This window comes from Durio zibethinus, chromosome 17 (genome assembly GCF_047325235.1).
Source record: "Durio zibethinus cultivar Kanyao isolate XHJ-2024 chromosome 17, ASM4732523v1, whole genome shotgun sequence".
In the NCBI taxonomy this organism is placed as follows: Eukaryota; Viridiplantae; Streptophyta; class Magnoliopsida; order Malvales; family Malvaceae; genus Durio; species Durio zibethinus.
In genome coordinates this window covers 1,600,687-1,614,407 of record NC_143178.1, presented here as the reverse complement: position 1 = coordinate 1,614,407, position 13,721 = coordinate 1,600,687, and the positions used below count along the sequence as shown (strand labels likewise).

At 33.5% G+C, this 13,721-nt stretch overlaps 1 protein-coding gene and 1 pseudogene across 2 annotated transcripts; one reads left to right on the top strand and one right to left on the bottom strand.

Annotated features, from left to right (window-relative positions):
* Positions 1-3,045: 3,045 nt before the first annotated feature.
* Positions 3,046-3,697, bottom strand: LOC111286122 (peroxidase 3 pseudogene; annotated as a pseudogene).
* A 2,765-nt stretch (positions 3,698-6,462) lies between these two features.
* On the top strand, positions 6,463-8,093 carry LOC111286113 (uncharacterized). Of its 2 annotated transcripts, none has more exons than XM_089745779.1 (4): positions 6,463-6,949; positions 7,062-7,203; positions 7,441-7,569; positions 7,803-8,093. In XM_089745779.1, the coding sequence occupies exons 1-3, from the start codon at positions 6,629-6,631 to the stop codon at positions 7,527-7,529; spliced, it is 552 nt and encodes a 183-aa protein (XP_089601905.1). In that variant the 5' UTR covers positions 6,463-6,628; the 3' UTR covers positions 7,530-7,569; positions 7,803-8,093. The 2 variants fall into 2 exon arrangements, with proteins under 2 accessions (XP_089601905.1, XP_022731652.2); XM_022875917.2 differs by having other exon boundaries at positions 6,472-6,949; positions 7,062-7,206.
* The last annotated feature ends 5,628 nt before the right edge of the window (positions 8,094-13,721 follow it).

Sequence of the window (13,721 nt, the reverse complement as noted above, 5' to 3'; positions counted from 1 at the left end):
CATCTGGTATATGAACATAGCAAACACAATCAAATATTTTGAGATGCTTGACAGAAAGCTTTACTCCATCTATGCTTCATAAGGAGTTTTTCCTTTACAATGCTCTGTAGGTAGTATATTTAACAAATAAACTGAGGTATTGACTGCCTCAACCCAAAATTTCTTAGGTAAGTTCTTTTCAAATAGTAGACATCTCATCATTTTTATGATTGTTCTATTTTTATTTTCACTCATACCATTTTACTGATGAGTGTAAGGAATAGTTAGTTGATGTTCAATCCTAGCTTGCTTGCAGAACTTGTTAAACTCTTCTAAGGTGTACTCAATTCCATTATTAAACCTGAACTTCAGAATTTGACAGCCAACTTTCTTTGCAACCAAAGACTTAAAATTTTGAAATGCAGCAAATAACTTTGATTTTTGCTTAAAAAAAACACCTAACACATCCTTTTAAAGTCATCAATAAATGATAAAAAGTATTTGCTATCATTCAAAGATGGTGTTTTCATTGGATCACACACATCAATATGCACCAACTGTAATTTTTTTAAGCTTTCTAGTTTGTTTTGGGTGGAAAATAGCAGCTTCCTTTGCTTGCCATATTGATATACAACACATATATCATTTTTATAATGTCTGCTAGGCAAATTCTGAACCAAGTTATTCATATACATGTTTTTTAAAGTTGAATAACTAAAGTCACTTAGCCTTTTGTGCCAAAAAATCAAAATCATCTATTGCACTAGAGTAAGCATATATTTTTATTTGTTTCCACACAAGTGGGAAACTATTTTGTTTCATCTTAACTGACATCAATTCACAATCAGATGGATCAAATATGATACAAGACATATTTTTAAGATGTAGAACATAATTTTTTTCAAGCATTTGTCTTACACTCAAAAGGTTTTGACTGATTTTTGATACAACAACACATTATAAATGAGTTTTGTACATGAAAGAGTCTCTATTGCAACAACACCTTTTCTTTTGACATCAACATATTCCTCATTATCAATCTTCATTTTTGAAATGTAAGAGTTGTCCAGTTCCTTGAAGATGCTAGTATCATGGGTCATATGATGGGTGCAACTATTTTCTATCAACCAAGTTTCTTTGCTACTGTTAGCTTTATAACATGTAGTAACAAAAAACCTTTCCTCATCTCTATCATGGTTTTAAGTAACTTGAGTGAGTGTTCATTACTGGTTTGCTTAGTTTTTACAAAACTTTTTCACATGACCAAGCTGGTTGTATGCTCTAAATTTAACTCCAGGCCTGAACTAGCAATAGTTCCCAGTGTGGTTTTTCTTTTTGGAGTAAGGACAAAGTGGATACCTTTATCTCTTATCTCCTCTTTTATTGCCATCCGCTTCTTTTTTTTTTCCATTTTTTTTTACCTCAGATTACTTTCTACCTTCATTGTTGACTACATGTTTTTTCTTGAGCCTTGTTTGAAAGGCTCTTTTTGATGTTTCATCAAGTCTGATAGCTTCTTTGCTCCAAAGTGTAAAGAGTTTTCACAATTTTCTATCAAAGTAAGCTTACACAAATCTTTTGAATTTTTTCAAAAAGAAAATCTTTGATTCAAACCTCTTAGGAACACTTACAAACACCTTTTTAACAATCATTTTATCTGACAATTCTTCTCCATGTAGCCTTAGTTGGTAACCACCTTTATGGGTTTGTCAGAATACTTTTTGACAGTCTCAATGTTTTTCATCTTTAGAACCTCCAACTCCCTCTATAAGTTGAGCACTTGAATTTGCCTTATTTTGTCACTCTTATTGAACTCCTCTTTAAGATTGTTCTATGCTTCTTTGACTATTTCACAAGTCATTATTCTTGTGAAAATCACATCTAATACAGTTGAGTAGATGTAGGACAAAGCTTTGTATCTTTTAGAAACCTTATCACTGTGTTGCTTAATTTGAGCAATTGTTGGATTTGCTCTTAAGGGTGATGGATCTCTCCCTGTTTTCACTACTTTCCACAAATCAAATGCTCTGAAATATGACTTCATTTTTACTAATCAAATGGGATAATTTTCCCTTGTAAAAATAAGAAGCGATGGAGTTGCAAAACTACTAAAAGCCATGTAACAGGTTCTAATGGTTTTAAGGTTTTGAGAAAAGAAATTTCTCTGATTTGCACTCTAACTTACAACCCTTAAGATCATTTCTAATGCTTTGATACCATGTTATAATATTGAAAAAAAAATGAAATAAGCACTATAGAGAGCAAAACAAGAGATATAAGCTAGGAACACACTCTGGTACTTCGTTTCATCATCATATTATTTATACAAAAACATTAGATGTAGTGGTTAAGATATGTTTCCTTATTTCAAAAGAGTTTCACATGATTTCTAATTAAACAATTGACATCATTATAAAATTTCAAAAAGTTAACATTAGTGATGGACAAATTTCCAAAGTTATTATCCTATTAGAGGAAAATCTTAAAGTCTAACAGGTTTTCCTTTGTAAGTATTAATTATGTAGGTTTATATCCCTAATTAAATCAATTTTAATCGGATGGTGTTTACTAGATTTTCTTTTTTTTTTTTATTTTGAATGGATTACTATGGTACTTCTTTTTGGGCAAAAAAAATTAAAACATAAACACTATTTGTTAAATAACTATTTAATTACTATTTCAGTATTAAAAAGTTTATTATTTATCAAAAGAAAAAATTTTAAAAATATAAATTACATTGCAATTTCAAAATTTATAAAAATGTGAAGTGTCTGATAACCGCAAACTTGAGAACACGAGTACTCTCATCAAAAGCTAAGTATAAATATAAGTAATAAAAAGACTTTAATATAAAAAAATACTTAGTAATTAATTGTGATTAAACTTACTAGCCAGACCCCTAGAACTTACGGTGCCTAAATTAAAAGGCTGAAATAATAATAAAAATAAACTTTTTTCTCTTTTTAAATGCGCAATAGGATTTGAACATAGTTTTTTTTAGCGTGAAGTTATATAAGAAAGTGAAAATACAAAATTTAAAAGAGCACTTATCTCCCAAAAGAATACGTGCACGGAGTCCACAGAATACAATTTCACTAAGAAAATGAATTTTATTAACAATTAAATGATACAACCAATGATCTTAAAACACGAGTGCAATTCGTTCTTATAGTACCTCAGTTATTTCGGCTACAAACTTGGATGAGCTCACATGCACACACACAAATTAATATGATAACAGCACTAAGAGAAAAAAAATCGACTGGGATAAGAAGAATAATTTAATTTTAATGTCCTTTTAACAATTAATTAACCGCAGCACAATGCTTCCTAATCTCACCCTCTGATCCAGTCTTGACATTGATTCGCCCCATTTTCTTCATTGAAATAGCAAATTCTGCAAAGAAATTCTGAAGTGAACCCTGAAGTAGTTGTTTGATGAAAGCTAAAGAAGTTGGATTGGTGGTTAAAGCAGCATCTGATTCAAAAAGGCCCCGCCTCTTAAGGAGAAGAGTATAGTAGCTGAGATCAAATGTCTTACGGCTTCCAGGGTCCATCTCAACCTTGGTGGTATTATCATTAGGAGTCTTGCATTTATTTGCCTTGAGGTTAGCAGCATACTCACTGTCTAGAGACGGATCCTGATCACCCACCCCATTGAAATTGTAAAGGCGATTTGAAAACGATGAACAGTGGGAAATGCCAACAGTGTGAGCACCTGTTACAATTTAATTATGTAGGTAATTAATTGGTTACGGTTATTGCTTCTGTTGCATTGAAGGATAACATGCATGTTACAGGCGCAGCAAATTTATTTTAGCTTACCAGAGAGCAAGACTAAGTCCTTTAAATCAAGTCCCTGGTTGGTAAAAAGTCTTAGTAGAGTAGTGAAATTGCTAAATGGAGGTGGGATGTTTGATAAAGCTTCTGAGAATCTAGCTATCACCCCATCTCTACGCCCTGTTGGAACACTCCAATATGGACCTCCCTATTCCAAAGAAGGAAATAAATCAGATTGTTTTCTGCGAAACAGTGAAAGAAATGAAAAGAAAAAAAGGGTGAAGTTTATCTGGATTTAATTTGAGTCCTCACCGTGGTAACTATTTAGTCTCTGGCAACCAATGCAATAATGTCGGCACAGGAGACTATGCCAGGGCATTCAGCTTCAAGTAAACTCTTTACTCGTTCGATGAAGTCAAAGCCTCTAACTGTTAAATTTGGAGGAGAATCCTTTTCAGCTTGGTTACCGGAAGTGGAGTTCAGAAGTATAGATGCGTCACAACCCTGACAAGCCAAACATATAAATCCCATATTACACTATCTGTGAGCCTAGCTGTTGAAGAAGAAGCATAAAAAACAAAGCCAAGATTTAAAATTAAAGTATAAATAATGGCAGAAAACGGCAATGAATAAGGGAAAACAGAGACATACTCTAACAAAGCAATCATGGAAGTGCATTCTTATGAAAGCTGCGGCCAGCAATGGAGCGTTATGGATGTGTTGGTGAACAAAGTCTTGGACAATTTTTTCAGCTTTTGGACAGCTCTTTGAATAAAAACCCAATTGTAATTGAGCTTGAGTCGAGATTGGGGACTCTAAAAGACCTAAGATTATAAGCATAACATAGTGAAACCATCGCATTTTTATCATACTGGAAGAAAATGTAAAAATGCGACTCTACGAGGATATATGTAAGTAAGGAACTTGATTGTGCTTAATGTTACCTTGGAAAAATTAACATGCGTGGTCCAACAGAGTACGCTGAGATTTATAGAACTTGGTTTGAGCTAAATTATAAGCAGCAGGCGACAATTAAGCATTACTCGTTGTGTAACTAACATGTTCTGTTTTGTAATACTTTAAACATAATTTAATCAGATGTCGGCTGCTAAAAAAATACTAGCACTATATAAGAATTGAAGATTAAAGAAGACAGGCATACTTTATCTTTCGAAGTAGCATTTGTTGATTAATTGCATGGGTAACGTCCTCATGTCTTGTTTGTTTTTGTGCTTGTTGTGTAGAATGACTGGGAATCGTTCTTCGCCAAACTGTTTCCACTCTCGAAGGCTGCTACCTGCCTTGCCTTAACATCTGTATCAGCTGTGTCTTGTTTGTATATTCCATTCCTTGAAGCATAACCAGGAATGCACCAAAATTATTCATTTCTATTGTTATTGTTAAAAAAGGCTGTGCTCCTTGACCCTTGCATATGAAAAGGGAATAAGAGTGATATTATTTCTATACCGAATACCAACCCCTTCAACAGCTTCACTAATCGCACCATTCTTTTTTTGGAACTTAATCCCATCAATTATTGGTTACCTGCTACCACTCCTTTCCTTTCATTTCCCTGGTACAGGACGGCAGTAGATAAGTTGATTTTGAACATAATTAGAAAATGATCTGTTTCTTTATTTTATTACTAAAGAAATTACAAGTACATTATAGTTTTAGGACTTTAATTTATTTAACCATGGAACCTTCAACATAAGTACTAGATGAGTAGATTTATCATTTATATATCCACCTTGCTCAAAACCTATTTGATGAATTCAACTCAGATATAATCCTGGTAATTCCAATATGGGATAATTGAAATTATAATTGAGTATCATTTTTTCCTCCTTATTTAGACTTTAACTTAATTAGTAAAGTAATCAGAACTCCAAAATTGCCCGAGTATATCATAGCATACGCCCATGCACATGCAGAGAATAATTAATTCAATACAGACCACTCTACGTAAATATTCCAAATTCTTTCTGAATGTTGATGCTTTGGTTCTAGACCAAGCTGAATAAATCAAGGATGCGGTTTAAGCAGTCGGGATTAAAAAACATAAAATATTTCCAATATAATTTATCTTGAGACAATAAGGAAATTAAATGGTATCATCGTTGTACGTACAAACTTCTTTCATTTCTAGATTGTTTTTGCTTTGAACGACGATTAAGAAGCAGTTGTTCATGATGCATACAGTTTTTTAATTTCTTATACAGTTGTTCAACAGCTAGTTTCTTTGTTGTAATGTTGACGCACTTTGTTTAATTATTCAGTTATTTTGATTTGCCACCCCAAATTTGAAATCTCCTCGTTTTGATAGACTTCATGAAATCTAGAATTCCACTCAAAAAGAGAGAAAAAAAAATAAAGAAATTCATCAGTTTCATTATTAGGTGATTAAAGTTTCAACTTCCACCTGTAAGTGTTTGAATACTGTTATCGATCAGTTCTTCACATTGATACCACTTTATTTATCCAAAAAAAAAAAAAAAGAAATTGTTATCACTTCTTAGTTCTTATAAATCAATTATGACATCATAAATGAAAAATAATTTGTATTAACCACTTTTCGTAAATTAAATTACAGCTCTCATGGTCCTGGAATATATATTATTATTCCATTATTTTGCCCTACTAATAATATTTAGGAAATTAAGAAAAAGAAATTTCCGATAGATATGAGGAAGTGTTTTGTTTTCCACGTGTTCACACATACAGCGGGTAGCGCACAGCGTCCACAACCCAAACAACTCCTAAAGTTAGCACAAAATTCAAATTCAAAAAACAATAAAACCGCCAGCCACTACAAATAAATATCATTCAGGGTCTCGTATTTGAAAGTCGAAAGCCAAAATCGCTGAAAATGCAGACGAGAAGGAATCGAAGATCGCCATTGCCAATGGCTTCTCCTGCTCTAGAGGAAAACGAGTCTCCGCCTAAATCAAACATTTTCAACAAAAGGAAGAGGAATATAGCTAATGCTTCCTATTCAAATTCAGCTTCCGCTTTCTTCGATCTCCAATCATCATCGCCAAATCACAAAACCCCAACCACAATCTCCGATCTCAAGGAATTTGCGTCTTCTCGACTGGAGGATATAAAGCGAAGCCTCGTCGATCGCTCTCACTCTGAGATTCTCAAGGATCTCGAAGCCTCTCGCTCTCGCCTCCATAAGCGCTTCAAGGTCTCTCTCTGATACCATCTCTGTTTGATCACGTGCATCAATTAGGGAACATTTGAATTTGAAAAGTTGTGTGGATTATACTTAATTGTATACTGTATTCCTAATTTAACAGATCCAGACACAAGCGTGCCAGCAAGTGATGGACGAAGCTGAAAAGGAATACAAGAAGATTTCGGAAAAGATTGATGGCAGTCACGAAGCAATGAAGGCAACATATGCAGAATTCATGGCAGATGCACAAGCCACAGCTTCTCGTGGTATTTTCGTGCTACTTCTCTTCATGCTAGTGTTTACTTCAACACAGGCTTTCATTGTTATTTCTATGTTTTACATTGATTTGTTGGAAATTACAAACTTCTGATTCTGATTAGCTTCTAAGTCATCGGATCATTAATTCCTCTAGAGTTACTTATCTAGTGTCACACATTTACATTTTAGCCTTTGAATTCTGACATTTTCATTATCTTATTGCCCATTTTTATTGCTGCCAGTTTGTAAAACTTCCATTTCTGAGCTCTCAAAGTCATTTGAGAAAGGAATTGACAGCCTCCGCAGCCAATTTGGAATGCCATCGGCCTAGAATTAATCTGAAACTGAAAGACATTCCCTCTGGATTTTTGGTACTTTCATCATTGATGTTCTCTTTTTCTTTTTCGTTTTTTCATTTTTAATTACATGAATCTCTTAAACAACATACTTATTACATGCCAACAATACATCATATATTGGTATCCATTGTATGATGAGATGATGTGTATGTGAGTGTTTGTCATTTTTGCTGATTTTATACATGTGGGTACTTCCCATTGCAAATTTCTTTTGTTTCACTTAAACCTTTTCTAATGTTGTTCAGGATTTGATGATAACTAATCTGGCTTCTGGAGGTCTTCTGCAATTAGCAGAGCAGTGAAATTTCACTGTTGGGTAAATAGTGTAGTACTAATGTTCTCGTGATAGCTGTTTCTATTTTGAAGAATGCAGGAAGTAGCCTTTACGACTTTGTAACTCTGGATTTCATGAACAATTCTACCCGAACAAATTGAAGTTTTGATTTTAAGATCATCTGATCGCACCACAGATCTCAATGAAATACCCCATTTATGTCCACGTATTTTTTGCTTACATTTTTCCTTTTTAACTAGTTAATTATGGTTCATATTTTAAGTTGAATGCTGCTTCATTCTGTGTCTGCTTAGTAGAGGCCAATAGAAAATTTAATAATTATGCAAGCTCTAGTATATGTTAGTTTATATTTGATAAGTTTTACTTTCTTCGTGGGCTCCATAATTTTGATATTTTAAGACACAGCCCATGACCAATCTGGTGCAAAGTTACACAATGTACAATAACTTATCAGGGGAAAAGAAAACTCAAATATATATATATATATATATATATATAATAACCTCATCGCTTTCTTCGTAGTCTGGTAACTGGTAAGTAGAGTTTCTGAATGCAATTCTGTGGGTCGGGCAACGATTGTTGAGCTTCTGAATTCAGTAGCAACTTTCTACAACAGAATTCTGTAGTAGTTTGAAATCTCATTTATGGTTTCCTATGTGGACGAACAGAATGGGCTTCCCACAAGGAATTCCACTGTTTATAAGGCTCTTATACCTAAGGTAGTGACCAACAGGATGACCAGCAGAATGGGTTTCTCAGTTGTAATTCCATTGTTTAATGTTTATAGGGCTCTTCTTCTTCTTCCTCCTCTTTGGGACTGCCCTACTAGGAGTGACTTAAGGCATTTGTGTCCTGTAGCCGGGATCCAATAAGGGAAGGCTTTTTTCTTTATTGTTTTCAGTTTTATCCACTGACGTTTTTATTCTCAAACAGTAAAGTAACTTTTGATGAAGTTGAATCTGTAAAAATCACATTCAATATGTAGAATCTATATATTTTTGGAGGAGCTACTACCTCTTTTACTTTGGAGGAGCGTCTCAAAGGTAGACTGACTAGCTGCTAAAAGGAATGCAGCAATGTAGTACCATGCTTCTACTGTTCTTTTCCCTCTCTTTTTTGGGAATTATCCTAGGCCTGCCCAGAATCTATCTCAGCCTTTGAAAATTGACTCAAATCTTCACAGCTGACGCTTATATATATACATGTTATAATTGGGTTTTTCTTCTTTTCTCCAATCCTTTTTGAATAGGGCCTTCATTTCTTTCCTTTGATCGTGTGTTTCTTATTCTGAAAGAAAATGGAACAACCAATGGTAGAGATCCGTAAGAAATGCCGCCCATTGACATTAAGCTGCAAGAAATTAAGAAATCAAAGAATCAATGTCCCCTCCAATTCAGTTTGTCATGATTATGCTAGTTTTAGTTTTGCATATGATATGATCTGTCAGTGGTTTATTTATGCGACTCACAAATTCTGTACTTGTATTATAAAGTAACAAGTGGGTATGACAAATAGTTCTTGGGTTCAAAACATGAAATCGATGCTTCAAAAGGCATTTGTTGTTTTCATTGTTAATTATATATAGCTATTGGTCATTCGACAATCTATGGGTTCGAGGATTTTTTTTAGTTCATAAAATAATTAAGCTCCTGATGTTTGGTTTAAAAAAAAAACCTGTAAAATCTTTGCCATTAATTGATAATTTCTTTACCAGATAAACGATAACTATAATTTTGTCAAATAGATGCTTGGTATTTGTAATAAAAATAGTTTTAAATTCAAAATTTCAAAACAATCAAGTACTTTAATGTGTACTTTAATTGCTGAACAATTTTTTGAGAGCGAAAGATTAGAAGTTCTATTTAATTCTTTAAGTATTAAAAGGCTTCTTTTAGTGATCCAGATCACAGTAATATAGCCTTTTATGTAGCAAAGAGGTATGGGAAGAGCACAGTAAATGAATATTGCATTGCTTTATTTTTGAAATAAAGGGACATTTCTGGATAGTCAGCTTGAAATTCCCATTTCTTTGAAGCTCTCTTTGCCTTTGTGAGGAAATCTTGCCTGCCTCGCACTTTTTTCACCTATAATATTTATCAACTTTAATGGACCACATAGGCATGGGCTATGAATCAACACAGGCCGAAACAATGATTGCAGGGGAGATTACATCACAGATTGTACGTAAGTACATACCAGTTCTTTCCAATATTTTTCATTTTCCTTTTGGATTCTCAAAGAGACAACAAGATTTTTAAGATAGATGTGGAGAGTCATCATGATTTCCAAATTATTAACTGATTTATTGATTAATATACTGATGATAGATCAATGAATATTGTTCTTTTTGGCATGAAAATCAACAATACGAAGAATCAAGTTCCCATGCTTTGTCATCGTACCTTAAGCTACATGCAAAGCATAATAAGGTTTAGCCGTTTAGGAGATCTTTAAGAGAGAAACAGTGTAATTGGTCTCTTCTTTTAACACAGGTAAGAATAAGATGTTGTTGATCTGAAACCAGAAATCAAAAGAAACATGCGTAATCAAACATTGGAAATAGGGAAAGAGTTGGGGATTGAGATTATATTAGATCTACTTTAGAATGGATCATCGCTGAATGCCTTTACATATAATCACTTTTCAAACTACATTCCTAACGTTAAAACCAGACCCACTCCACCCCCTGCCTTTCCTCTTCTTCTTCCCTTCTTATAATTTTCAAATGCAACAAATAATGTCACCTGTGCCAGTTAATCGGTCATAGATTCATGTTGCTGGTTAATGTTTTATTTGAATCTCCGAATTGGGAGAAAAAGAAAGGGTAAAATCGCTCTATGGTCATAAATTCAAACATCTCCATCCTAATGTATGGTGCTTTTTTATTAATTGAAATCATATGTAAATTGTGTAGCATGCATCGTGAAGAAATGAATTCATCAAAAGGAAAAATAAATAAATAAATAAAAGATTGATTAACAAAAGTTATATAATAGGAGGGAGGCATAATTCCTGAATCCAACTGCTGGAATAGGTAGTGTAAGAAATCAGGAAATAAGGTTTTGTCTGCTGCTACATAAACATAACATATAAAATTGAAGATCTTGCGTTACAATTTACATGCATAGAGAGTAGATAAAGAGACGTGGAAAAATCACAAAGTTGTAATTAAAGTAATGGACAGTATTTTGAAATTGCTTCGAAACCAAACAACAGGGGGAGTGACGAAGGGAATGAGTGGCTTTGGACCTTGACTATGCTTTTCTTGCTGAAGAAGATCTCGTAAGAATCTCTTTAACCAAAAGCTTAGCAGCCCATGTCTTCTTCCCATGTGGCATCTCAATGGGGGACGCATACATTAAAAAGACTAAAGAGATTGATTCAGCTTAGCCTCAAAAGAAGACTGTTTCTTGCCTAGCCTTGCCTGCCTGGCAGTCTTGAGAAGAAAGGGATTGCATTGAGTTGTTTTGATGTCCCTCTATCCCAAGCATTCTTTGCTTAAAGACAGGTTACTCCCAGGAATAAAGCCAAGGACAAAAACAATGTGGTTAAAGTTAAAAAAGAATACAGCCATACACACACACACTTGCCCATAATTCCAAAGCAGCAAATAGCAACCACTGCTGACAACCGACAATAGCCAGTTAACATTTCCCTGGGTTAAAATTAGTTATCTGCCATCTGTGCCCCACCCCCCCCACCCCCCCCCCAAAAAAAAAAAAAAAAGAAGAAACAGTTCCCAAAGGATTAGTGACCGATCACAGCCGGTTTTTAGTCAGTGACCAAAATGTCTACTTGAATTGAAGTACAATAATCTCTGAACATTAAGATTGGGGAAGGTTTCATCAGCTGCAGGCAACGCCCATTGCACAGACAAGTGAGACAAACAAGCATCAACCACAACAACCAAAACCAAAACAGAGGGACCTTTCTACTTCATTTAAAAAAAAAGGGGGGGGGGGGTTCTTATTAGAATCCTTTTTGTTATATTTTCTTGACAAGATTGGAGATCTTCCTATTTTCCAATTTGGATTTGTAACAGTATTGATTCCTTCACCAGCAGCGCATCCAAGTACCTCATCCCCCTCAGTCTGATTAGACACATGCATGCAATTTAAAACCCCCTCGTTTTCCCTAGAAAATAATAGTCCTAAGAAAATCGAAAATATTATTTAGCAGTAAGCAACAAAGCAACAATCGAAATTACAAGGATCCGTAGGTGAACCTGCTCATTCTGCTTGAATGTACTTGGCCTGCTTATTATGTCATGTCATGATCTACATATGCACAGGACGACAGGAACGTCATATCCATGCTAGCTTAATTTGAGCTACATGTTGAATGTATCTAAAGCTGAGTTTTTTTTTTTTTTTTTTGAAACTAAACATTCATGATGTTCGGTACAAATCATTGCAAGTTTATGCTATTCCCTCAAATTCTTGATTAATTTACTTTGGCTATTGATTTTCTAGAGTAGCATCACAATTAATTGGATTGCAAATGTTATGCATGTGCACCAACTAGGCAGCTAGCCAACCTATCTATACATATAATCTAACCTTGTAGTTTTCCAAAAGCCAAAACTTGACGTTTTTAACAATTGATTCTAAACTTGATGGATTGCGAACTTTTGTCATCACTTTTCAAGAAAAGGTTTTCCTTGTCCTCAATAATCCTAAAGCAAAGGATTTCTTTCTTTTTTTTCTTAAATTTAAACATTGTTTATCTGACCATGAACAAATCATTAGTCAACTTAAACTCTGGTCAATATAGTCCAGCGAGTCTCCATTCCCTACCATTTAATTTCCGACCAATTTTCCAAGACTCATGAGTTCACTCTTGATTGGCAAAACACATATATTAATTTTTGGAATATCCACTTTTAAAATTTGTTGTTTGGGGTATTAAAAAAAAGGAAAAGAATCTTGTAAAGAGATTTGGAAATTAATCGATCAATATACGACCGTACTTAATTTCACTTTTTTTTTGCCCTATTCAAAAACTTTTTCTTCTTTTTCTTTTTTGTTTAAACCTTGGAGAGGAAGTGGGGAAAGAGAGGATTGCGGGTTTGTCCTCCATGTCGTTCATGCATCCTTAATTTTAATTATAAGACAAAATTGGAAAAACAATGTTCAATATATTATTTAATTTTTAATTTCGGTAATACGACGTGACTTTTTTTTTTTTAATACTTTCTTTAATATTAACTGATAATTTTAACAGAAACATGTCCAATCATTATACCAAATATTTAGAAACAAGGGTTAAAATTATTAACTTGCGATATTACTGCAAAATAAAATATAGTCTGAATTATTTCCCGTACGCGTTAATTATAATAAGACTGATAAAGTAATAAATATGGTACTTCATTTTTACTTGATTGTCCTCTTAATGTACAATGATGACAGCTAGATAAAAATCTTATTAATTAATTATTCACAAAAAAAAAAAAAACTTAAATTTTAACTTAATTCTACTATATATACTACAAATATATAAGTAGTTAGAACATAAAATTTTGGTTTTAATTTCTTTTAACTTGAAAATGTTGTTCTTATTGGATTAGGACCCATTATTAGGTTGCCTCCATTCAAAATTATATACTAATAATAATTAATATGTAACACCTAATATATCTTTTAAATTGAACCTATGTTCGCCTTTTTTATTTTTTTAATAAAAATTGGCCTTTTTTTTTGGATTTTTTTTTTATAGATGTGTCCACAAAATTAAAATAAATAAGAAATTAAGTAGATCATAATAATAAAAAAAAATGATGGATGGGATGGAAAGGTGTCCCTGTTGGAATTCAACCCAATCATATGCCGCCACATACACACTTCCTAAAGCCCTTGTTTGCACCATC

Coding starts and splice junctions, on each gene's coding strand:
- LOC111286113 (XM_022875917.2), top strand. CDS start 6,629: ATGCAGACGAGAAGGAATCGAAGATCGCCATTGCCAATGGCTTCTCCT. Junction 6,950..7,061: donor GCCTCCATAAGCGCTTCAAG/GTCTCTCTCTGA, acceptor CTAATTTAACAG/ATCCAGACACAAGCGTGCCA. Junction 7,207..7,440: donor ACAAGCCACAGCTTCTCGTG/GTATTTTCGTGC, acceptor TATTGCTGCCAG/TTTGTAAAACTTCCATTTCT.